Below are 26,396 nucleotides of genomic sequence, written 5' to 3'. Positions count from 1 at the left end.
TAATGTGTTGTTGGATTCTGATTGCTAGAATTTTGTTTAGGATTTTTGCATCTATGTTCATCAGTGATATTGGCCTGTAGTTTTCTTTTTTTGTGGGATCTTTGTCAGGTTTTGGTATTAGGGTGATGGTGGCCTCATAGAATGAGTTTGGAAGTTTACCTTCCTCTGCAATTTTCTGGAAGAGTTTGAGCAGGATAGGTGTTAGCTCTTCTCTAAATTTTTGGTAGAATTCAGCTGTGAAGCCGTCTGGACCTGGGCTTTTGTTTGCTGGAAGATTTTTGATTACAGTTTCAATTTCCGTGCTTGCGATGGGTCTGTTAAGGTTTTCTATTTCTTCCTGGTCGAGTTTTGGAAAGTTGTACTTTTCTAAGAATTTGTCCATTTCTTCCTCGTTGTCCATTTTATTGGCATATAATTGTTGATAATAGTCTCTTATGATCCTTTGTATTTCTGTGTTGTCTGTTGTGATCTCTCCATTTTCGTTTCTAATTTTATTGATTTGATTTTTCTCCCTTTGTTTCTTGATGAGTCTGGCTAATGGTTTGTCAGTTTTATTTATCCTTTCAAAGAACCAGCTTTTGGCTTTGTTGATTTTTGCTATGGTCTCTTTTGTTTCTTTTGCATTTATTTCTGCTCTAATTTTTAAGATTTATTTCCTTCTACTAACCCTGGGGTTCTTCATTTCTTCCTTTTCTAGTTGCTTTAGGTGTAGAGTTAGGTTATTTATTTGACTTTTTTCTTGTTTCTTGAGGTGTGCCTGTATTGCTATGAACTTTCCCCTTAGGACTGCTTTTACTGTGTCCCACAGGTTTTGGGTTGTTGTGTTTTCATTTTCATTCGTTTCTATGCAAATTTTGATTTCTTTTTTGATTTCTTCTGTGATTTGTTGGTTATTCAGCAGCGTGTTGTTCAGCCTCCATATGTTGGAATTTTTAATAGTTTTTCTCCTGTAATTGAGATCTAATCTTACTGCATTGTGGTCAGAAAAGATGCTTGGAATGATTTCTATTTTTTTGAATTTACCAAGGCTAGCTTTATGGCCCAGGATGTGATCTATCCTGGAGAAGGTTCCATGTGCGCTTGAGAAAAAGGTGTAATTCATTGTTTTGGGATGAAATGTCCTATAGATATCAATTAGGTCTAACTGGTCTATTGTATCGTTTAAAGTTTGTGTTTCCTTGTTAATTTTCTGTTTAGTCGATCTATCCATAGGTGTGAGTGGGGTATTAAAGTCTCCCACTATTATTGTGTTATTGTTAATTTCTCCTTTCATACTTGTTAGCATTTGTCTTACATACTGCGGTGCTCCCGTGTTGGGTGCATATATATTTATAATTGTTATATCTTCTTCTTGGATTGATCCTTTGATCATTATGTAGTGACCTTCTTTGTCTCTTTTCACAGCCTTTGTTTTAAAGTGTATTTTATCTGATATGAGTATTGCTACTCCTGCTTTCTTTTGGTCCCTATTTGCATGGAAAATCTTTTTCCAGCCCTTCACTTTCAGTCTGTATGTGTCCCCTGTTTTGAGGTGGGTCTCCTGTAGACAACATATGTAGGGGTCTTGTTTTTGTATCCATTCAGCCAGTCTTTGTCTTTTGGTTGGGGCATTCAACCCATTTACGTTTAAGGTAATTACTGATAAGTATGATCCCGTTGCCATTTACTTTATTGTTTGGGGTTCGAATTTATACACCATTTTTGTGTTTCCTGTCTAGAGAATATCCTTTAGTATTTGTTGGAGAGCTGGTTTGGTGGTGCAGAATTCTCTCAGCTTTTGCTTGTCTGAGAAGCTTTTGATTTCTCCTTCATACTTGAATGAAATCCTTGCTGGGTACAATAATCTGGGCTATAGGTTATTTTCTTTCATCATTTTAAGTATGTCTTGCCATTCCCTCCTGGCTTGAAGAGTTTCTATTGAAAGATCAGCTGTTATCCTTATGGGAATTCCCTTGTGTGTTATTTGTTGTTTTTCCCTTGCTGCTTTTAATATTTGTTCTTTGTGTTTGATCTTTGTTAATTTGATTAATATGTGTCTTGGGGTGTTTCGCCTTGGGTTTATCCTGTTTGGGATTCTCTGGGTTTCTTGGACTTGGGTGATTATTTCCTTCCCCAGTTTAGGGAAGTTTTCAACTATTATCTCCTCAAGTATTTTCTCATGGTCTTTCTTTTTGTCTTCTTCTTCTGGAACCCCTATGATTCGAATGTTGTAGCGTTTAATATTGTCCTGGAGGTCTCTGAGATTGTCCTCATTTCTTTTAATTCGTTTTTCTTTTATTCTCTCTGATTCATTTATTTCTACCATTCTATCTTCTAATTCACTAATCCTATCTTCTGCCTCTGTTATTCTACTATTTGTTGCCTCCAGAGTGTTTTTAATTTCATTTATTGCATTATTCATTATATATTGACTCTTTTTTATTTCTTCTAGGTCCTTGTTAAACCTTTCTTGCATCTTCTCAATCCTTGTCTCCAAGCTATTTATCTGTGATTCCATTTTAATTTCAAGATTTTGGATCAATTTCACTATCATTATTCGGAATTCTTTATCAGGTAGATTCCCTATCTCTTCCTCTTTTGTTTGGTTTGGTGGGCATTTATCCTGTTCCTTTATCTGCTGGCTATTCCTCTGTCTCTTCATCTTGTTTAAATTGCTGAGTTTGGGGTGTCCTTTCTGTATTCTGGCAGTTTGTGGAGTTCTCTTTATTGTGGCTTTTCCTCGCTGTGTGTGCGTTTGTACAGGTGGCTTGTCAAGGTTTCCTGGTTAGGGAAGCTTGTGTCGGTGTTCTGATGGGTGGAGTTGTATTTCTTCTCTTTGTTCAGTCGCGCTGTGGGGAGGGAGGAAGGGATGCTGCAAACAAATAACACTGGCGTGCGCTCGCAGTGCCTCAGCCACACTGGGTCTGCCCCCGCTCACGGCGCGTGTAGCCTCCCTGCCCACACTGCTCGGGCTCTAGGTTGTTCCGCCGGAAACAATCCGAGGCTGGCCCTGGGTGGCATGTACCTCCCAGGTCCAAGCCGCTCAGGTTCAGGCACTCGGGTAGTCCTCAGAGGCGCAGACTCAGTTGGGCCTGAGTTTTGTGCTCTTCCCAGGTCCGAGCAGCTCAAGTGATGAGGTGTTTGGCGAGCGCCAATGCTGCGACTTATCGCCTCCCCGCCACTCGGTTATCTGGTTGTAAAACCAGCGCACCTTCTCAGGCTGATGTTAACCGTCCAGACCCCCAAGAAGTTTTAGTTAGCAAAGAAGCCTGCTTACAGTTTTATAGATAATGTCTCTCTGGGGCTGCGATTGCCCCCTTCCGGCTCTGGCTGCCTGTCACCGGAGGGGGAAGGTCTGCAGCCGGCTATCTCTGTTCAATTCTTTGTTCCGTGCGCGGGCCTGGCGGTGTCTTAGGTTGGGGCTGGCTTTTCGCGTGGTAGATATCCCACAGTCTGGTTTGCTAGCCCAAATTATTTCGCTCAGATAGTGCTCAAGGTATTCAGGCCAGATTCTTACTCTAAGCGATGCAGCCCGCGCTGCGCCTCCCTGCCCAGCCCCCGCTTGCTAATGGCGTGTGCAGGCGTCTGTGCTGCTTCTCCGCTGGGGGAGTTACCGTAGGACTCGCAATCTTCGAGTTTTAATTGTTTATTTATTTTTACTTCCTGTTATGTTGCCCTCTGTGCTTCCAAAGCTCGGCACAGATTCGGCAGTGAGAAGGTTTCCTGGTGTTTGGAAACTTCTCTCTTTTTAAGACTCCCTTCCCGGGACGGAACTCCGTCCCTCCCTCTTTTGTCTCTTTTTTTGTCTTTTATATTTTTTCCTACCTCCTTTCGAAGAGTTGGATTGCTTTTCTGGGTGCCTGATGTCCTCTGCCGGCATTCAGAAGTTGTTTTGTGGAATTTACTTGACGTTTAAATGCTCTTTTGATGAATTTGTGGGGGAGAAAGTGTTCTCCCCGTCCTACTCCTCCGCCATCTTGGCTCCGGCTTTTCCACACTCCTTATCGGATATGTGGTGTGTAAATATTTGCTCCCTTTCTGTAGGGTGCCTTTTCATTTTGTTTCTTGTTTCCTTGCTGTGCAGAAACTTTTTAGTTTGGTATAGTTCGACTTGTCTAGTTTTGCTTTTGTTGCCCGAGTTTTTGGTGTCATACCCCAAAAATTATTGCTAAGACAACTGTCAAGAAGCCTCTTCTTTATTTCTTGAGTTGTTTTCTGGATTCTTGTTTGATGTTTAAGTCTTTAATCCATTTTGAGTTGATGTTTGTATAAGTAAGCGATATACAGTACATATACAGGGCTCAGTTTCAGTGTGTATATATATAGTGTATATACAGGGCTCAGTTTCATTTTCCTTCATGTGTATATCCCGTTTCCCAACACCATTTATTGAAGCAACTAATCTTTCCCCATTGTTTTGGATTTGGGGGTATGATACACTTGGGGAGACAATTACTGACGTTTTAAAAATTAGGTATATGTAAAATGAACATGTTTTTAAAAACCACAGAAACACATGCATATAATGATGGAAGTTTTTCAAAGTGACGCAGGAGCCAACTGAAAGAGCTCCCAGTGACCAAAACTGGGACAATTTGAACAGAAAATAATAAAGCAGCACTGGATTCTAACCCAAAGTGTAAAATGAATATCCATGAGGCCATACAGATCAAACAAATTAACAGTGTGAGCAAAGAGACAAATCATGTCTGCTGCATGATCCCAAATAATTTTAGAAGCTGTATCCTCAAGGAGAGGAACTTCACTTTTCACTTCTTAACTGGGGGTGCACTTAATGACAAAGAGGGCAGTGTGAAGTCTAAGTCAAGTGACCCAGGGAAGCATCATCAGCCCTAAGTCTTGTTGATAGTGTGTGCCCTTGATATGATGTGATGAAAATGGCACTTTATCTCCGTGGCCTTTCTCTCCATCACCCAAAATCCCAGCCTAATCATTACCAGGTACAGCTATGTGTCAGTGTAATTGGTTTCCCATATAAATCTGTGCATTTTATCTTTGGTGATGGTTTAGCTGCTGAGTCGTGTCCGACTCTTTGTGACCCCTGGCTGTAGCCCGCCAGGCTCCTCTGTCCATGGGATTTCCCAGGCAGGAATACTGGTGGGTCGCCATTTCCTTCTCTAGGGGATCCTCCCCACTCAGAGGTCGGACCTAGGTCTACTGCACTGCAGCCAGATTCTCTACCAACTGAGCCACCAGGGAAGCCTGCATTTGAAAACGTTATTTTGAGAGGAAATCCGTGGACTTCCCCAGACTGACAAAGGTACTGAGGCACAAACCAGGTTGAGAACCACTGGTCTGTGTGGGACATTATCAGACGTGCCAGTTCTTTCTCCCCATACCCACCCCTCTCCTCACTCTACCCGGTTCACGTTCGCTTTCCACTTCAGACCCTTGGCTTATCTTGTTCAGTTCTCCAGGAAGAGGAAGATTTGTTTATGCTTCTGATTTGACAAAAAAACCTTTTGAGGTTAGTTAACAGACTGTTTCCAAATAGGAAAGGGAGTACGTCAAGGCTGTATATTGTCACCCTGCTTATTTTAACTTCTGTGCAGAGTACATCATGAGAAACGCTGGGCTGGAAGAAGCACAAGCTGGAATCAAGATTGCCGGGAGAAATATCAATAACCTCAGATATGCAGATGATACCACCCTTATGGCAGAAAATGAAGAGGAACTAAAAAGCCTCTTGATGAAGGTGAAAGAGGAGAGTGAAAAAGTTGGTTTAAAACTCAACTCATCAAAAACGAAGATCATGGCATCTGGTCCCATCACTTGATGGGAAATAGATGGGGAAACAGTGGAAACAGTGGCTGACTTTATTTTTCTGGACTCCAAGATCACTTCAGATGGTGACTGCAGCCATGAAATTAAAAGACGCTTACTCCTTGGAAGAAAAGTTATCACCAACCTAGATAGCATATTGAAAAGCAGAGACATTACTTTGCCAACAAAGGTCCATCTAGTCAAGGCTATGGTTTTTACAGTGGTCATGTATGGATGTGAGAGTTGGACTGTGAAGAAAGCTGAGCACCAAAGAATTGATGCTTTTGAACTGTGGTGTTGGAGAAGACTCCTGAGAGTCCCTTGGACTGCAAGGAGATCCAACCAGTCCATTCTGAAGGAGATCAGCCCTGGGATTTCTTTGGAAGGAATGATGCTGAAGCTGAAACTCCAGTACTTTGGCCACCTCATGCGAAGGGTTGACTCATTGGAAAAGACTCTGATGCTGGGAGGGATTGGGGGCAGGAGGAGAAAGGGACGACAGAGGATGAGATGGCTGGATGGCATCACTGACTCGATGGACACGAGTCTGAGTGAACTCCAGGAGTTGGTGATGGACAGGGAGGCCTGGCGTGCTGTGATTCATGGAGTCGCAAAGAGTCGGACATGACTGAGCGACTGAACTGAACTGAACTCAGCCTTTGGAGAAGGAAATGGCAACCCACTCCAGTATTCTGGCCAGGATAATCCCATGGGCAGAGGAGCCAGGCGGGCTGCAGTCCATGGGGTCACAATAGAGTAGGACAGGACTTAGCAACTAAATAACAACAACAAGAGGCTTTGCCCTAGATTCCGAGGGCTCTGTAACTATCCCATCCCAAATAGCCTCTTTGGGAAGGAAGGCCCACGGAAGGTGGGCAGTGGAGGGGTATGCAGATGACCAAGGCGTCACCGACAACTGAGTTCTGATCTTGGATGTGCCCAGGCCCCACCAGGCTCCTCTGTGCATGGAATTTTCCAGGAGAGAAGACTGGAGTGGTTTGCATTTCCTCCTCCAGGAGATCTTCCTGACCCAGGAATTGAACCCACATCTCCTGCGCATTGCTTAACCATGACTCTCTGGAAAGAAACACATGCATATGTATTCAGACCTATGTTTATTACCATGTCATTGATATAAGATATGTACATGCAGTTTTACAAATAATAGTGAAATATGTACTTCTCTTCCTTGCATATTCAACATAGCTGTGGATTCTCAGAGCACCTTCCTCGATTTTTACTAAACCCATGTATCTGTTGTCAGCCTGTGGTTTTAGCTGACAAATGAGTGTCGTTTCAGTATGAATGTTGCCTGATACTTTTCTTTGTGTTAACGAGGAAGGTGAAAGTGAAACAGCAAAATCTATGCCAGAACGTCGCTCATCCAACTTTTTTAAGTCAGGGACTCCTTTGCTGAATCAGATGATGGTTTTTGAATGCTGGAAGAATATTACCTCCATTTTTTGTGCTATTCACAGTGTGACACAGACGTGACACACGTTTATGTGCATCTGCACTGGTATTTTCTCTACCACTTTCAAAGTCTGCACAGTCAAATCAAAGCAGTAAATCAAGCCTTCATCTGTCGTACTTGCTCATTTCTAGACCTTTTTTTGGGCTCCCAAATCACTGCAGATGCTGATTGCCCCCATGAAATTAAAAGACGCTTACTCCTTGGAAGGAAAGTTATGACCAACCTAGATAGCATATTGAAAAGCAACGACATTACTTTGCCAACAAAGGTCCGTCTAGTCAAGGCTATGGTTTTTCCTGTGGTCATGTATAGATGTGAGAGTTGGACTATAAAGAAAGCTGAGCACTGAAGAATTGATGCTTTCGAACTGTGGTGTTGGAGAAGACTCTTGAGAGTCCCTTGGACTGTAAGGAGATCCAACCAGTCCATTCTGAAGGAGATCAGCCCTGGGATTTCTTTGGAAGGAACGATGCTAAAGCTGAAACTCCAATCCTTTGGCCACCTCATGCGAAGAGTTGACTCATTGGAAAAGACTGTGATGCTGGGAGGGGTTGGGGGCAGGAGGAGAAGGGGACGACAGAGGATGAGATGGCTGGATGGCATCACCGACTCGATGGACGTGAGTCTGAGTGAACTCCGGGAGTTGGTGATGGACAGGAAGGCCTGGTGTGCTGTGATTCACGGGATCGCAGAGTCGAACACGACTGAGCGACTGAACTGAACTGAACTGACTTATGGTGTAAATATTCCCGTAGCCGACTTCATGCTGCTAACCTGAATGAACATGGGAAGATCCGCACAGAAGCACAGCATTATATGGCATTTCATCGCACAGACAAGACAGACCTACTAACATCAAGAGCAAAGAAGATAACAAAATCCAGCACAAAATATTACGAATCAATGCATTTGCAGTATTGGTAGCTTGTGTTGTTAACATGATTTATCCTTTCATAATTTTATGTGTTTACTTCTGGCTGTGCTGTGGGTCTGTGTTGCTTTGCTCTAGTTGCGAGCAGGGGCTACTTTCTAGCTGTGGCGCGCAGGCTGGTCGGTGTGATGGCTTCTGTTGTGTGGAGCACGGGCTCTGGGGTGTGAGGGCTTCAGTAGTTGTGGCACATGAGCTTAGACATTCTGCAGCATGTGGAATCCTCCCGGACCAGGGACTGAACCCACGTCCCTTGCAGTGGCAGGTGGATTCTTATCCACTGGACCACCAGGGAAATCCTGGCAGCGTTTTTTCCTTGAAATCAGAACACCCACTCCTTTCATTGGTTCTTGCTTTCTTACTCTATATTCTTTTCTCTCCCCCTAACCAAGAAGATTTAGAAAAGCTTTACTTTCTGTAATTTGAATAATTTTTGAACAATTTACCGAATATGCATTTTTTTAGCTACCTACCCCCACCCCCAGCTAGTTTCTCGAAAATGTATGAAGTGATCTGATCCTTCCTCCCCACGGTGGCCAATCACTCCTTCAAGTTCTCCTGCAAGTTCTGATTCTTTCGTTCTGTTTGTACTTCTTAAGGGCCTTGGGTAAGACACTATTGAAGATATTGATATGTTTCACTAGTCTCTAATATTTTTCACCAGCACTATAACCTTCATGATCTCAAAGCTTTTGGCCTGTATTTTCAGAATCCACCTCCTTTGTTTAATGAAGTCAGTGCCGCAATGATCCAGGCTGACAGGCTGTGCCACCTGAGGAATAAGGTGCAGATAAAGCATGAAGAGGAATACAGAGATGCCTTGGTCACAATCAAGGATGACCTGAAACTCACAGAAGGTCCCGACATCAAGGAGAACCTTCAGGATCAGATCCGTCATTGGTTCATCGAATGCAGGTGAGTGCAGGGTGTCTGTCCTGATGGTCTCTTCTGTGGCGGGCGATGTCCTGGGATATTTTTAAGCATAGAAATATGCTGATATAGATTCATGTGCTTTTCTGGCTTCATTTTAGAAAAGTAAAAAGGCTAAGAGTTGAAGGACAGGGAAGCCTGGTGTGCCGAAGTCCATGGGGTCGCAGAGTTGTACACGACTGAGCGACTGAACGACGACAGATCCCCGTGGTAGGCGGATGGCCTCTGCGGACCCCGCCTCTTCCCCTGGTGATGCCCTCCCCTCCTTGCATGTGATGTAGACCTGGAGCTTCAGTTCTAAAGGAAAGAGTGTGGCAAAAGCAATGGGGACCCTGCCGTCCTGCTTGCCTCTCGATCCCTCACGTGCTTTCTCCCTCTGACTCTGAGAGTGGTCAGGTGCTGCCCAGCAGAGGGGCCCACTTGGAAGGAACTGACAGAGGTTCCTGGCAACAGCCAGCAAGGAGCCTAGGGCCTCCTTCCAGCCTGAGAAGAACAGAGTCCTGTCCACAGTCATGTGTGTGAACTCAGGGCATTCTCCCCCAGGCGAGCCTTCCAGTGAGGCTGCGGCCCCAGCCAACACTGCCTGCAGCCTCGAGGGGGCAGGGACCCTGAGACACGGGTATTCTGCTAAGCCACACCTGGCTCCCCACCCACAGTCACGTGTGTCGTTTCAGTCACTGACTGTTGGGGTGACTTACCACGCAGCAACAGGTGTCTGACATACATCAGTTACTTTACAGTGATTCAGAAAAACCTAAACAGTCGGTAAGCTTCTCTTGCGTTAACTCTGTATGGGGTCTTAAGACAGTATCTCCTCAATAATCCTTAAATTTTATTACAAAGATTCTTTCGGAATGTTCGATATCAGAGTTACATGGTTTTGATTGGGGAATTCAGTCCTTTATTATATAAATCAGTTTAGTTCAGTTCATTTCAGTCAGTCAGTCGTGTCTGACTCTTTGGAACCCCATGAATTGCAGCACGCCAGGCCTTCCTGTCCATCACCAACTCCCAGAGTTCACTCAGACTCACATCCATCTAGTCAGTGATGCCATCCAGCCATCTCATCCTCTGTCGTCCCCTTCTCCTCCTGCCCCCAATCCCTCCCAGCATCAGAGTCTTTTCCAATGAGTCAACTCTTCGCATGAGGTGGCCAAAGTACTGGAGTTTCAGCTTTAGCATCATTCCTTCCAAAGAAATCCCAGGGCTGATCTCCTTCAGAATGGACTGGTTGGATCTCCTTGCAGTCCAAGGGACTCTCAAGAGTCTTCTCCAACACCACAGCTCGAAAGCATCAATTTTTCAGCTCTCAGCCTTCTTCAGAGTCCAACTCTCACATCCATACATGACCACTGGAGAAACCATAGCCTTGACTAGACGGACCTTTGTTGGCAAAGTAATGTCGTTGCTTTTCAATATGCTATCTAGGTTGGTCATAACTTTCTTTCCAAATAGAGCTTTTAAATATTTATCATTTCTTAAAATTCAAAATTGATTACTTTTGTGAGTTTTTCTCTTTATATGTGTTTTCAGGGATATTTTGTAGCAAAACAGGTTCTCTTTTATCAGCTTCCTCCTCACTGTTCATTGTGGTGATGGTTTGGTGGAGACATAAAATATACATAGATAGGTAGATAGATAGGTATCTCAAACTTACCAAATTTTACACTTAAATATGAACACTTTGTGTGTGCTCCACTGCTCAGTCATGTCCAATTCATTGCAACCCCGTGGACTGCAGCACCCCAGGCTCCTCTGTCCTTCACTGTCTCCTGGAGTTTGCTCAAACTCATGTCCATTGAGTCGGTGATGGTATCTAACCATTTCATCTTCTGCCGCCCCCTTCTCTTTTCTCATGGCAAAGGGGCTTGTTTAACTCAATAAAGCTGTGAGCCATGCCATGCAGGGCCACCCAAGACGAACAGGGCATGGTGGAGAATTCTGAAAAAATGTGTTCCACTGGAGAAGCGAATGGCAAACCACTCCATTATTCATACTGCTAGAACCCCATGAACATGAACAGTTTATTATATATTAATTATACATCCATAAAGCTGTTAGAAAATATATCAAAGAAAAGATACAGTTACCAGCAAAGATGTTAGTGTTTCATTTTTAAAAATAGCATGTTTTTCTGTTACTCAAATACCAAAACTGAGTATTCCAATCACTTGTTCTCAGATTGCCCCACCACCGCCCTCCACTAAACCCCCGCTCGCAATATAGGAAAAGCTTAACAGGTAGCAGTCTCTTCTGATTTAAAACAGTCTCTTTAAGGTAAAGTATGTACTTTGAGTATATCTGCAGACATGAATGTCCCCTCATGGCATCTGACTGCAGAGCGAAGTCACCAGTCCTGGTAGCACCCGCTGGGAGCCAGGGCGAGTCCCTGGGCAGCCGCAATTCCGGTCTCTCGTCTCCTGAACAGGCCTCATCCCGCTGGGATGCTGAGTCCTTCCCAAGCCCCATGTTCCCCAGGAGCACCCGGGGTGCCAAGCTCAGGCCTCCAGAGACCAGTGGGCTGTCTCACCAGCAGGTCCCCTGCTCCCAGCTCCATCCAACCCCGTCACATGCCTCTCGCACAGGAAGACACCTCGCATCACCCAGGCAGTCCGTGACACTCTCCAGGCCCTCCAGGGTCTCTGCCCGGGTCTCTGCACTCATCCCCTCCTGGTCTGAGACCTTTGGAGGGTGCGGCCCAAGGTCCAGGCGATGTCCTCACTCCTCTGCCTTCTCTTCTCTTCCCCGTTGGCCTGGACCACCAGCTTATTGTTCAGCTTCAGCCTCTTTATGACACCCTTGCTCAGGGCCTCCCTGCAATTCCTTTCTGTCTCCCCCTTGAGCTCTGCTGGCACCCTCCCCATTCCTCCTGCAGGTGGTCTGTGTGAGCACACACAGTGGAGCCTGAGGACAGCTGTGCAGCCTCGGGAAGTGGCTCAGCCTCTCTGTGCAGTCCATCTCCTCATCTGTGACACATGGACAAGACTTAGCCCCAGGGGCAGGCCGTAATGATTCCTGCTGTGTTGTAGCCAGCTGCTCACTCCTGGGCCCCTCCCCTGAAGCAGTGGACGCCCCATGAGGACTGTGCCCGCTGCAGAGAAGGGACGGTGGTGATCACATTTCCCATCCAAGCAGTGGCCTGTGCAGACCAGCAGGGCCGAGGTTTTCCGTTCTTATCTGATTACATAACTGTGTCTGGAGGAAATGCACTCGGGATGGTTTTCTGCAATCATGGAAACTGAGGTAGAAAGGCAGCTCTTTCAAAAGAATTGCCTTCTGTTTAAATCATCTTGGTTTATAATTGAAACCTTCCTTTTCATAGTTAACGAAGATGATCTGCCCTCTGTTTGTGAACTTTCCTTATCAGCAACTTTCTTCTCTTTTCTGAGGACTTCAGAAAACAGATGCGCGCAAATACATTTCCTGCAGATGAAATAATTCTTTACTTTTTAAAAAAAGATTCTTATTTGTTCATTTCTTTCTGACTCCTGGACCAGGGATTGAACCAGTGTCCCCCACATTGGCAGGGAGAGGCTTAACCACATAACCATTCTTAACCACCAGGGACGCCCTCTTTACTTTTATATAAACTTTTAAAATCCAGTTTAAAAGGTAACATAACAAAATTGAAAAGCACTGTACAGTTATAATGCCAAATAAGCTAAAATATATAAATATATATATATATATATAATACATAAAAACCACTTAACCATTCTAAACCACTAGGGAAGCCCTCTTTACTTTTATATAAACTTTTAAAATCCAGTTTACAAGGTGACATAACCAAATTGAAAGCACTGTGTACAGTTATAACCCCAAATAAGCTAAAATATATATAATCTATACCCACATATACAAAGATACATTCATACATGGATTTTAAAATATATCTTTGTGTATGCATGGAAAATTTTTGAAAGGATTCACTAGAAACTTTGTTAGCGTGGCTACCACTGGGGACAAGAATAGTGGTGTTGTTGGTGGTGAGTCACTCGGTCAGTCGAGACTGACTCTTTGTGACCCCATGGGCTGCAGCATGCCAGCCAGGCTTCCCTGTCCTTCACCATCCCCCAGAGCTTGCTCAAGCTCATGTCCATTGAGTTGGTGATGCCATCCTTGTTCTCTGTCGTCCCCTTCTCCTCCTGCCTTCAGTCTTTTTCCCAGCAACAGGGTCTTTTCTAATGAGTCAGTTCTTCGCATCAGGTGGCCAAAGTATTTGAAGCTTCAGCTTCAGCTTCAGTCCTTCCAATGAATATTCAGGACTGATTTCCTTTAGGATGGACTGGTTGGATCTCCTTGTTGCCCAAGAGACTCTCAAGAGTCTTCTCCAACACCACAGTTTGAAAGCATCATTTCTTTGGCACTCAGCCTTTATGGTCGCATCCATACATGACTACTGGAAAAACCATAGCTTTGACTATGTGGACCTTTGTTGGCAAAGTAATGTCTCTGCTTTTTAATATGCTGTCTAGGTTTGTCATGGCTTTTCTTCCAAGGGGCACGCGTCTTATAATTTCATGGCTGCAGTCACCATCCGCAGTGATTTTCGAGCCCAAGAAAATAAAGTCTCTCACTGTTTCTGTTGTTTCCCCATCTATATGCCTTGAAGTGATGATACTTCATGTAGTGATGTTACTTTTTATTTTATATTCTTCTGTACAGTTAGATGTCTTTTTTTTTATGAGTATTATTTTAGTAATTAAAAGCCTCGTTGAAAATATATTAGAAAGTAAAGAAAGGCATGAAGTTAGTTTGGGATAATCCAAAATAAACATTAAAATGTTAAAACACCCTGTTTAAAAAAAAAAAAAAAAGTAGATTAATACAATACCTGCAGAGCACTCTTAGAAATTCTCTTCTGATGAGAGAATAGGGTGCCTGGAGGCTGGCTAGTTGAGTTTTCCCCGATCTGAGATGCTGAAGGGTCACGGGAGACCCTGTGCCTCCTGGGAGCCGCCCTTCCCGCTGGCTCTGGGCTTCCTTTGAAGACCCAGCGCTCCCAGCCCAGCCAGTCCCCTTGAGAGCATTCCAGCCTGGTGTTGCTGACCTGGCAGTTTGGAGGCTAAGTTAGAGCAGGTCCCATGGGTGTGCTGTGTATAATTCACACAGACGTAAAGACCCATTCTTTTGAAGTAATGCAAGATCAAGGGTGGATTTATTTTCATAATTGGATTACATTTATCTGATTGACTTTGATAAAAATCCTTTTCTTTGCTTTTTTAAATCAAAGACAAATAAAAAGCAAATATTGTCTTTTGAAACATGAAACATCGATCAATCCTCAGGATAAATTCCAACAGGGCGCACAGTGACAACTAAAAATGACCAGAAGTTACAATTAATATAAACTCCCATAATTTAGAATACTTGTTCTTAGCGCATTTAGTCTGTACTGGTAGTCGTCAAAAGTAGGATTTCTTTCTCAAGTCAACTTTTAAATTATTTTAAAAGAAGTCCTTTTTCCAGTGGTAAAAGTAATACATGCTCACTGTAGAAAATTTACAAGGTTGAGTTTAAGAAGAAAATCTACAATTTTAGTATACAGAGATACCTACTATAAAAATTTTTGGCAAATTGCTCTCCAGTGTTTTTCTCTCATGTATAATGTATATTTTAATTAGTTTTATGAATCTTTTTTCTAATTTTAAAAAATTTAACATTGGATTTCCTTTTGTGCGTAAAATAGTTTCCAAAAGAAGTCTTTCGTGATTGTTTAACATTCTATTGGGTAGATCCATTGGCTAATGAATCCGTTTTTATATTTTTAATATTTTGCCAAATCGATACGAGAACAGTGACTTCTCAGTAATCTTTTAATTTGCATTTATTGTATGATTTGGAAGAGTTGGAAAATCTTTCAGTCTTTTTGTTGGTAGCATTTCTTTTGTGAAGTGCCCAGTCATTCATATGCTTTTCTTTGTGATGTCTCTTTTATTAAGTGATCTCTAAACTATAGTTATTTATATACATTTTTGTGGTGATTGTTTAGTTGCTAAGTCATGTCTGACTCTTCAGACCCTGTGGACTGCAGCCTACCAGGCTCCTCTGTCCATGTGATTTCCCAGGCAAGAATACCAGAGTGGTTTGCCATTTCATTCTCCAGAGTATCTTCTGGACCCAGGGATCAAACCTGTGTCTTCCACATTGGCAGGCAGATTCTCTTCTACTAAGCCGCCAGGGAAGCCCTGCCATGTGTCATTGGAGGCTACCATATTGGATGACACAGTCATGGGAATACTTGTTTTGAGATCATCTTTTGCTATAACTGGTATTTCTCTTGGCTTGGGACTTTCCCTGAACTCTCATCTAAGTTTCACTATCCCGTGGCTGACCTTCCTTTTGAAGTACCATAAAGGAGTCTTGGAAGTGACCTCATCCAACCTCTTCAAGGAGAACCTTGAAGTCTATGGAACTGTGGACTCTTGTCATTGAAGATGCACAGTCTCTTCCCCCATTCCCCACACGGGCATCAGAGCCACCTGAGTGACTGTCAGCTCTGATTCTAGGCCTTTGTTTCTTTGCAAATGGTCCCGTGTGGACCATATCTCCCCACCTGCATTTTTCATCTTAATTTGTTGAAACTGTGCCTGGCATCCAGCTCACCTTCAATCTAGAGAGAAGACAGACCCCCGGGTGGGGTGGCAGCTCTAGGACTGGCCCTGTGGCTTTTCTCCTGGGCTCTTAGCAGACTCCTCTTAACCCGTGTAATCTTAAGGAATCTGGAAATGGTATAAACGACACAGCCTTGTTCCACTTTTTAAGCCAACACACCAGGAAATACACATTCTTCCTGAAGAGGTCCTGGAATGCTTTGCTAATCTTTTTTTAAGTTTGAAGATTCAGTTCAGTTCAGTTGCTCAGTCTTGTCCGACTCTTTGCCACCCCACAGACTGCAGCACACCAGGCCTCCCTGTCCATCACCAACTCCCAGAGCATGCTCAAACTCATGTCCATTGAGTCAGTGATGCCATCCAACCATCTCATCCTCTGTCATCCCCTTCTCCTCCTGCCTTCAGTCTTTCCCAGCATCAGGGTCTTTTCCAATGAGTCAGTTCTTCACATCAGGTGGCCAAAGTATTGGAGCTTCAGCACCAGCCCTTCCAATGAATATTCAGGACTGATTTCCTTTAGGATGGATTTGGTTGGATCTCCTTGCAGTCTATGGGACTCTCAGGAGTCTTCTCCAACACCACAGTTCAAAAGCATCAATTCTTTGGCACTCAGCTTTCTTTATGGTCCAACTCTCACATCCATAAGTGACTCCTGGAAAAAACCATAGCTTTGATTGGACAGGCCTTTGTTGGCCAAATAATGTTTCTGCTTTTTAATATGCTGTCTAGGTTGGTCATAGCTTTGAAGATTAAGATAGACTTTGAATGCAGTAAAATTCGCCCTTTTGGGTCAATCAGAAGTGATAGCAAAGAGGCAGGACTCTGGGGTCTTGAAATGATTTTCATCCTCAGCAGGGTGAGCCGGGCTGGGAAATAAAATGCCTCTGCCATTTAGTCTAATGATGTGAGGGCACCTATCATGCTCTGTATCATAAGCAAGTACACTGCTGATCATGCAAACAGAGCAGGAGTGGTCTTGAGAGCCAGGCTGCCTGGGTTCAGATCCCAGATCTAACACTTAGAGGCTGTGTGACCTTGAACCAGTTGTTTAACCTCTCTGTGCCTCTTTCTCCTCCTCTTAAAGTGAGGGTATTAACAGTATTGACCTCACAGACGGGATAACAGAATAATATGTATAAAGCCCTTAGGACAGTGTGTGGCACATGATCAGGCCTCAGTAATTATTTTAAATGACACCATCATATCAATAGCAGCAAGAACAGCCAATGCTGTTATTGGAAAGCCAGCACATTCTCAGACATACAAGCCTGCAATGTAGAATAGTTGCCACAGTCAAAGCATTCTGCGTTTTCGTTCCTGAGTCTGGGCCTTTATATTCGCAGCCGCGAGCATCTTTTCAAAATGCTACATTCCTGATGGCAGGAGGGACTGGCTGGTGGTGGAGGCGGGGGCGGAAGGGCTGTGGGGCCTGGGGGTGGGGATAAAGCTGAGGGGATAATGACAAGGCAGGCAAACAAAAATTAGACAGGGTGGAATGCGCTTCTAGTCCCTGGGGTGGGGAGCCGGGATGTGACTTGTCTACAGGAGCAGTGCGTCTGCAGATCACCAGGACATACACGTTCTTCCTGAAGAGGTCCTGGAATGCTTTGCTAGTTTTTTTTTTTTTTTTTTTTTAATTTTAAAGATTAAGATTGAGTTTAAATGCAGTAAAATTTGCCCTTTTGGGTACCATTCAGCAAATGAAGCTTTGTGATTTTAAGGCCTGTGGACCTAGACAGTCCTATAGACTCCTCTCTCACTGCCCAGTAGACCTCCCCAGCCACGAGCAGAAATCTGCTGAGAATGGTGCTGGGAAGGTGTCTGGAGCAGGGCAGACCCTTAGAGTTTCCCATCAGCCTGGAAAAGTGAATATCTCTTTCAGTAAAGACATTCAGATCTCTCCTATCCAGCTGTGCTGTCCCCGGCTGGGATCTCCTAAGCCCCTGGGTCCGCACCAACTTCCATCACTGTTCACTCCTTAGGAAGCTGGGCCCTCCTTCTGGACCTGTGTCGCCTACCACTTCTCCTCCAGGAGGGTCTTGCCAGATGCTTTCATCACTGTTCACTCCTTAGGAAGCTGGGCCCTCCTTCTGGACCTGTGTCGCCTACCACTTCTCCTCCAGGAGGGTCTTGCCAGATGCTTTCCATGGATGCTCTTCTGGGACCCCAGGGCTGGGAACAGTTGAGTGTCTTTCTTGGAGTCCGTGACTCACGAGAGGCCATTGACACTCAGGTCCCTTGGTTCCAAAAGCCTTGCCGCCCCCAGGACACTGAGCTCATGTCCCTCATGAACATCCCAGCAGCCAGAACCCTGACCTGTACGTCTTGGACCCCGCTGTCATTTCATGGCAAAGGATGGCAGTTGCCTACGGCCCAGTTGCTCATTGGGTACCGCCTGGAAGCCCAGAGCTTTCCTTGTTCCCAGCTCCTTCTCTGCCCCAGCCTCTGATCCTCTTTCTGCAGAGTGTGGTGACAGTCTGTGTCGGTAAACAGGAGAGAGCCACAGAGGAACCGTGGGATTTGAGAATGCTGGCTGACTCCAGTTATTTTGCAGGTGACAAAGTGGACTCAGGACAGTCAGGTAGCTTGGCTAAAAGCTGGGGTCGCTCCTGGCAGAACTAAAGCCAGGGTGAGCAGAGGCTTTCGGAAGCTTGACCATTGTGTCAAACCCCGATTGGTCCTCAGGGGAAGGTTCAGAATTATTCAGAGGACTTTGCAGGACATCAAAAAGAACCACTAGAATGTTCATGATCGATACCTTCCCGGGAACAGAACCACGGCTCTGTCTGTTCTTTGCCTTTATATTCCGGGTTTTCTCTTTTGAGCATGAGTTCCTTTCAGAAACTAAAAAGAGATTTCAGGAGGATAGAGGGAAACGGATGGCCAGGGGGAGTGACTGCGGGTCATCATTTCGAATTCCTTGTGTAGTTATAGTTTCAGTAAATCCTCCAAAGCAGCTGTGGTCTGTGGAAGAGACATGAACATGTGTGGGTGACTCCTCTGAGAAGGTGAAGAGCTTTTTCTCTGCCGTTGGCTTTGCTGGAAAATATATTAGCTTGAATGGGGGACATAGAAGAGGTGGATGAGAAATCAAGGTCTTCGACATTACTCACAGAGGCCTTCAGGACGGGTGCACACCCGTGTGAAATCGCATATTTTGCTGTCCATCGTCACAGTAAATCAGACGGAGAGCACCCAGCAGCTATAGGCTTGTCCGTGCACCAAGCCCCACGGAAAGACAGGCCCTGAGGCTCTTCTGCAAGTGCAGTGGCCAGACTGTCTCTCTAAGGTCCACAGATTATTCCAGGTCACACCCCTAGCCCGCAGGTCCCCTCCACCGAACCTGAGTGTTTCCCTCTGGATTGCAAACTTCTGGGGGAAGGGACAGGGCAGTGGTGTCTTCCTCAGGTTCTCACTGAACCCAGCAGAGTGCCTGCGATTCAGCGGATGCAGTAGATGTGCGGAGCTGAGCTGAAGGTCCAGCTGAACTCTGTAATTAACATCAGGTCAGACTGCAGTGCCTCTCACACTGCAGTTCACGGCACTTCCCTGGTGGTCCAGTGGTTAAGACTTTGCACTCCCAATGCAGGGGACACAGGTTCAAGCCCTGATTGGGGAACTAAGATCCCACATCCCACATGGTACGGCCTGAAAAAAAGAAAAAAGAGCAGATCAGCTGAAAAGCTTGTCAGAACAGATCCCCCTTACCCCCGAAGCTCTGATTCAGTAGGTCCTCAGTGGGAAGAGTCTGAATTTTTTATAATTACTTCCCATTCTTTCCTTGATTTACTGTTGCACGTGTATTGAGAGCGTGTAATATCACTTACACCTTCTTAGCAAAAACGTGAAGTGTGCAGTACTGTAAACTCTAGCTCCATGCCATGTGGTAGATCTCTAGAACTTACTCGTCTTGGCTGACAGAAACGTGATCTCCTTGCAGTCCAAGGGACTCTCAAGAGTCTTCTCCAGCACCACAGTTCAAAAGCATCAATTCTTCGGCGCTCAGCCTTCTTCACAGTCCAACTCTCACATCCATACATGACCACTGGAAAAACCATAGCCTTGACTAGACGGACCTTTGTTGGCAAAGTAATGTCTCTGCTTTTGAATATGCTGTCTAGGTTGGTCATAACTTTCCTTCCAAGGAGTAAGCGTCTTTTAATTTCATGGCTGCAGTCACCATCTGCAGTGATTTTGGAGCCCCCCAAAATAAAAGTCAGCCACTGTTTCCACTGTTTCCCCATCTATTTGCCATGAAGTGATGGGACCAGATGCCATGATCTTAGTTTTCTGAATGTTGAGCTTTAAGCCAACTTTTTTCACTCTCCCCTTTCACTTTCATCAAGAGGCTTTTTAGTTCCTCTTCCCTTTCTGCCATGAGGGTGGTGTCATCTGCATATCTGAGGTTATTGATATTTCTCCCGGCAATCTTGATTCTATCTTGTGCTTCTTCCAGCCCAGCGTTTCTCATGATGTACTCTGCATTGAACATAGATGTGTGTAAAAGAAGAAAACATTTCCTCCTGTGTGTGTGTCCTTGACTCACACGCTTTGACCATGCTGCCTTTTGACTCCCCATGTGTGTGGGTTGTCCACACGTTAAGCTGTTCTCTGCAGGGCCAACTGGGGTATCCTGTGATTCCGTGCAGTTCTGACCTCCCTAGAGAGAGCCTCAGGCCACGCCCCGCCCCATGTTAAGGGCTCAGCCCTGCAAAACTGCTCCCTCCAGCTTCAGATGTCAGTTTCAAACCCCAGGTTGTCACCCATGCTGCTGACCATTCAGCTGTAAATCCGGGTTTCCAGGACTCCTCCCTTGGGTTTGACAGTTGGCTCCAGTAGCGCACAGAACTCAGGGCAACACACTGACTTGTTTATTATAAAAAAGAAATGATAAAGGATACAAGTGGGCATCCAGATGGAAGGGATACACAGGCAAGGTGTGGGGAGGGGCACCAGCTGCCATGCTCCCCTCCAGACACCAGCCTTGCAGCTCCAGAAGCTCTCCAAACCCCCCGACTTCGGGAAATTGTATGGAGGCGTCTTCACTTAGGCATGACCGACCATAAACTCACTGTTTATTCCTCCTGCCTTCCTAGTCCATAGAGCATGGAGCTGAAACTTCCAAGCTTCTAATCATGGCTTGGTCTTTCTGGGGGTCAGCCCCCACTCAGGAGCTACCAAGCATCACCTCATTAGAACAGAATACTCTGTCACCCAGGAAAGTCCAAGGTATTTAGTTCCTGTGCCAGGAAGTGGAGGCAGAGACCAACATACACTTTTTCTATTATTTCACAGTGTACGTATATTACTCTGAGATCCCAATTTTATTTCCTTTGGATATATACCCGTATATATATATGTATGTATGTATAAGGTACCCACTCCAGTATTTTTAGGCTTCCCTTGTGGCTTAGACGGTAAAGAATCCACCTGCAATGCAGGAGACCCGGCTTCAGTCCCTGGGTTGGGAAGATCCCCTGGAGAAGGGAAAGGCAACCCACTCCAGAGTTCTGGCCTGGAGAATTCCATGGATTGTGTAGTCCATGGGGTCACAGAGTTGGACACGGCTGAGCGACTTTCACTTTCACTTTCATATACCCAGTAGTGGGGTTGCTGCATTCTATGGTAACTCTATGTTAATTCATTTTTTTGAGGAGCCTCCGTACTTTTTTCCATAACGACTGAACCAATTTACATTCCTTCCAACAGTGGACAAGGTTCCCTTTTCCCCACATGCTTGTCATCAACACTTATCTTTCCTCTTCTGATGATAGCCATCCCAACACATGTGAGGTGACACTTCGTTGTGGCTTCGATTTACATTTCCCTAATTCGTGATGTTGTGTAATCTTTTTGTGTACCTGTGAGCCGTTTGTATGTCTTCTTGGAGAAGTGTTTATTCACTTCCTTTGCCCATTTTTAAACCAGGTTATCCGGGGATCTTCTGCTGTTGAGTTGTAGGAGTTCTTTATACATTTGGATACTAACGCCTTATCAGATACATGGTTTGTAAATCCTCTCTCCCACTCCGTAGGTCACCTGTTCATTTTGTTGATGGTTTCCTCTGCGGCACGCCAGCTTTTACTTTCACGTGCTTCGAGTTGTCTGTTTTCACTTTTGTTGCCTGTGTTTTTGGTGTCAAGTTTGAATTTCTAGCAAGCTCCTGGGGGATACTAAGAGTCCTGGACCTGGGATAATACTTTGAGTAGCCTTTCCCAGTGTTTCTGTGGTAAAGAATCCACCTGCAATGCAGGAGACGCGGGTTCCATCCCTGGGTCGGGAGGATCCCCTGGAGAAGGGCGTGGCAACCCACTCCAGTGTTCTTGTGTGGAGATCCCATGGGCTGAGGAGCCTGGCAGGCTACAGTCCACGGGGTCACGAAGAGTCGGACACGACTGGAGCAACTTAACACAGCCTTGGGCTACAGGCACGGCCAGCCCTTCACAGGGGAGGGAAAGTGTAGGTAGTCCCCCTAGGAATGTCAGAGAATCACTGAAAAAATTAAACCAGTATTATCCTGGAGATGTGAAAGCCCCCAAATCTCCTGGCTTTCTGCTGAAGCCACTCTTAACTGTGAAAGTTGGATGGCTTGAGAGCCTTTATGGGCACTTAATACCCTGCAAGGCTGGACAGGCTATCATTTAGATATAAAGACTTTGGGTTTCATTCAACAGACTCGTCTCTTCTGTGTCATATGGTGACAGATGTCAACATGCGTGTTGCTCCAGACAAGAAGTGTCATGCCTTTATTTCGTAAACAGGTACTTGTCACTTGATAGAATCAGGTCAGAGGAGCTTCAGAATTAACCTTGAACTCTAAAGCTTCCCTTTTCTGTAATCACTCTGTTGCTGTCTGTAAATGATTCTCTTTGAAAGTAGGGCATAGGAACCGCGTTTGGAACGTAAACATGGACATTTTGCTCACTTACCTTCCCCTTGTGTCTGCCTCCCTAAGCTTTCTGGACTCCTGAGTTAGGAAGGGCAGAGGCTCCTTTGACTGAAGAAGGATCAGTGAATGAATGGTGTCTGGGCTTTAAAACGACAGGTGTGTAAACAGAAATGGATGGGCATCTGTTTAAACAGAAAATTCTCTGCATTAGTTCCTGAAGTGGTCTGTTCTTGCATATTAAATTTTCTATACAGATAAATATTCAAGACAAAAGGTGAAAATATAGTATATTAATCATTTTCTCAACTGAAGAGTCATCAAAGCCTAGATAGTCGATTATGTTATCGGTAATATATTGTTCCTTTTAATAAAATAAACGTGAGCACAGGGTAGGGCAGGGAGGTTCCCGTAGGAGTGAAGCCTGAGCAACAGTGGTACTTTGGGATCGAGAAGGAGGCTTCCTCCTGGAGCGGTAACTGTTAATAAATAGCCCACTAATAAGTAGAAACATCAAGGAATAAATCAGATTTTGTAAAGTGAAGCTGAGACACCACCTCGATTTATACACTCCTCTCCTCTCCTCTCCTTTGAGAGACGGTGAACCCCTCAGTTTCCCAACAAGGGCCACGGTAATTAAGTCCATGTGTAGCCAATTGCCTTTATTGAGTGTAAGTGAATTTATAGGCAGCAAGTGACACTTTCGGAGGCTTCTGTGTGGTGGCACAAGCTGCTTTCTTTAGAACGCAGGAGAAATTTATGAGCCTGCTGACATTAATGGAGGTGGTTGGAAGACTTGGGGAGGAGGGCGCCGGCCGGAAACCCCTCCATCCATATATTTTTCATACTTGATGAAACACAGATAAATCTCTGTCCTGGGCATCTGAAACGGTGGGACCGCTGAAGCTCGATGTCAGAGCTCAGGGGGGAGATTTATCATTTTAGGAGTTCTGCTTTCTAAATCACTGCAGACTCGAGAGCTGGTCCTTTTCACGTTTGTGCAAGAATTTTTGACAATATGCATAAATTCTTAATCAGCCCGAACTTTACCAAGTGTTCGCAGCCTCACGTTTGCTAACTGAAGTATAGAAGGCGTGGGTGTTCTTCCTCCTCAAGCTCCTTTAAATAAAATAATATGAAGGCAGGTAGCTCTGTCGAAGGTATTTTTATAAGAAAGCAACATTAATTATTGAATATTCTGTAAGAAATTAACATTGCCCATCCCCCATTAAAATTGTCACATATAAATTATAGTTTCTAGAGCTGGAAGGGACTTTAGAAATTGTCTGATAGGCACACAATACTTACTTTTTAACAATGAATGAGCAGACCTAGCTCAACAGCATCATTTGACACAAGGAAACTCACCAGGCTCCTCCAGCTCAGGCTCCTCCAACTCAAATCACACCTCTAATTGGTGACTGCAGCCCTGGTTTCTTCATTTCCAGTTAAATACCATTTTCATTATACATTTAGCTCCCACTAAATGCTTCCTTATTGGGTCTACAGATTTATTTTAATGCTTTATTACTGAAACCTAAACCACTCGTGTGCTTTCTGTGGCCATCAGCTCAGCTCTGCCCGTGGGTCTGGGTAAAGTGTACTGCAGGGCAGCCGACCCGGCAGGTTGTCTGGTTGCTCCACACTTGGCCCTGCTGGGGCAGCTGCTGAAATTGCACAAACCTCAGTTTTCTCATCTGAAAAATATTGACAGAAGCAAGCCACCTCTCAGGGCTTTTGGGGGGATTAAAAGAGATCATGATAGCAAGTTCTGAGCACAGAGTGCTTAAAAAATGAGTATATTGCTATGGAAGATTCTTTGCAGATCATTTCAACGTGATTGCTTGATCAGGTTATCCAGAAATAACATTGTATTTTCTTTTTTCAAAAATTAATTAATATATTGTTCTTGACTGCTCCAGGTCTTTGCTGCTGTGCGTGGGCCTTCTCTGGTTTCAGGGAGCGGGGGCTGCTCTCCAGTTGCGGGGCTTGGCCTTCTCATTGCTGTGGCTTCTCTCGTTGCAGAGCATGGGCTCTGGAGCTCAGGGGTTGTGGCACATGGGCTTAGTTGCCCCGCAGCATGGGAAATCCTCCCAGATCAGGGATCAAACCTGTGTTCGCTGCACTGGCAGGCGTATTCTTATCCACTGGACCACCAGGGAAGCTCCAGCACTGCATTTTTAAACCAAGATCCAAGGTCGTCACATTTAAGCCTTTCGGCTTACAGTAGAGAACCAGCAGCTGATGGAGAATGGAATCTACCTTCTAGGGCCCTAGGACCTTGCCTGAAAGGGCAGGAAATAGCTGGAAAGGCCATCTGACTTGAAGAGGGCTCTGCTGCTCCTGAAATCATCAGCTTTGCCCAACAAATGCCCTGTCTTGAGGCTGATATTGGTTACAGCCCTGTCTTGAGGCCGATACAGGTTACATGACATAAATGGCAGTGTAGGAATCTGAAAAGTGAGGAGAAAAATCATCCAACAGAAAATATATGATAGGAGCTACTCAAAGGCATCGCTGGTTCCTCCCTCACCTCCCTCCGATTCCTGCCCTTCTCGGTATCCATGGTAACCTCATCCCGGCTCACAGCTTTCCATTCCATCTCTTGTTTGGTTTACTCCAAACATGAATCCCCACCTGGGGCGTTTGCTCCCCAGAACTCCAGTTGTGGATGTCACTGCCGCCCGGTACCCCTGCTGACATACAGGAGTAGGGGCGGAGGTACCTGGGGAGGGGATCTCAAGCTCCACACGTCCACAAGTAAGCTGGCACCTCATCCCCTCAGCCCTGCGCCCAACAGCCCCTCATCCCAGCAGATGAGAACCCACCCAGCCAGTCTCTGAGCATCACCCCAACTCCTCGTCTTCTCTCAGCCCAGCACACAGTCAGCTGGAAAACCCCATTAGCTTCAAAATATGCCCCAAGCCCACCGACCTCCCAGGGCTGCAGACAGTAAACCATCTGCCTGCAATGTAGGAGACTCGGGTTCAATCCCTGGTTTGGAAAGATCCCCTGGAGAAGGGAACGGCACCCCACTTCAGTATCCTTGCCTGAAGATTCCTTTGGACAGAGGAGCCTGGAGGGCTCCAGTCCATGGGGTCGCAGAGAGTCAGACACAACTGAACGACTAACACTGCTTCTACTATACACCGACCTCCCAGGACTCTGACTTCGCTGCTGCCTGAGGTCTAAGAGGCATCACACCCAGCCTGGAGGCAGTAGCCTCTGAACCCTCCTCCCCACAACCAGTCTGGCTCCCCAAATCTGTTTTTGGGTTAATGACAGCGTATTCACGACGTATGGCTGAGTCCATAACAGTATCACTCAGACTTACAAACCTACTTAGTGACTTAAAAGCACACTGTGGTGCTGCTCCCACGGTCTCTGCAGGTAGGAGTCTGGGCTTAGCTGCGTCCTCTGTGCGGGGTCTCACAAGGCTGCAGCCCAGGGTCTCATCTGCACCCACACCCTCCGGGCTGTGGGCAGCAGTCAGCGACTCTGGGCTGCCGGACCACGGGCCTCAGTCCCTTGCTGTGGGCTGGAGGTGTCGTCACGCTTGTGTGTAGTGCTAGCTCCAAGCCAGTCCCAGTCCCAGCCCCCCTCAAGAGGAAGGAGGTGCACAAAGACATGGGCCCAGAGTCTGGGACCCAGAGAGCAGGGATCATCCTGTCAAAACCTAAAGTGAGTCATGCCCCTTCCCTGTAAAGTGGCTCCCTTTCCTCTCCAGGAGGGCGAGTGTCCTGTGGCCACCAACTAAGGCCTGGCTCTTCTCGGGGCAACCCAGGGACACCTCCTTGGAGC

The 26,396-nt window shown here is 45.5% G+C and overlaps 1 protein-coding gene and 1 non-coding gene across 5 annotated transcripts in view; both read left to right on the top strand.

The window, feature by feature from the left end:
* Positions 1 to 26,396, top strand: part of IQCA1 (IQ motif containing with AAA domain 1) — a 188,575-nt gene that overhangs the window by 46,514 nt on the left and 115,665 nt on the right. For all 4 annotated transcript variants that reach the window (NM_001206547.1, XM_010803867.4, XM_015467211.3 and 1 more), the window contains one exon: positions 8,875 to 9,080. In NM_001206547.1, the coding sequence (NP_001193476.1) occupies positions 8,875 to 9,080 (206 nt within the window). The remainder of the gene's footprint in view (positions 1 to 8,874; positions 9,081 to 26,396) is intronic.
* TRNAG-CCC (transfer RNA glycine (anticodon CCC)) lies at positions 19,256 to 19,328 on the top strand. The gene has a single exon. It is a non-coding gene; the product is annotated as a tRNA-Gly (tRNA).

This window comes from Bos taurus, chromosome 3, assembly GCF_002263795.3.
Source record: "Bos taurus isolate L1 Dominette 01449 registration number 42190680 breed Hereford chromosome 3, ARS-UCD2.0, whole genome shotgun sequence".
In the NCBI taxonomy this organism is placed as follows: Eukaryota; Metazoa; Chordata; class Mammalia; order Artiodactyla; family Bovidae; genus Bos; species Bos taurus.
This window is presented reverse-complemented; position numbering and strand designations above follow the sequence as displayed.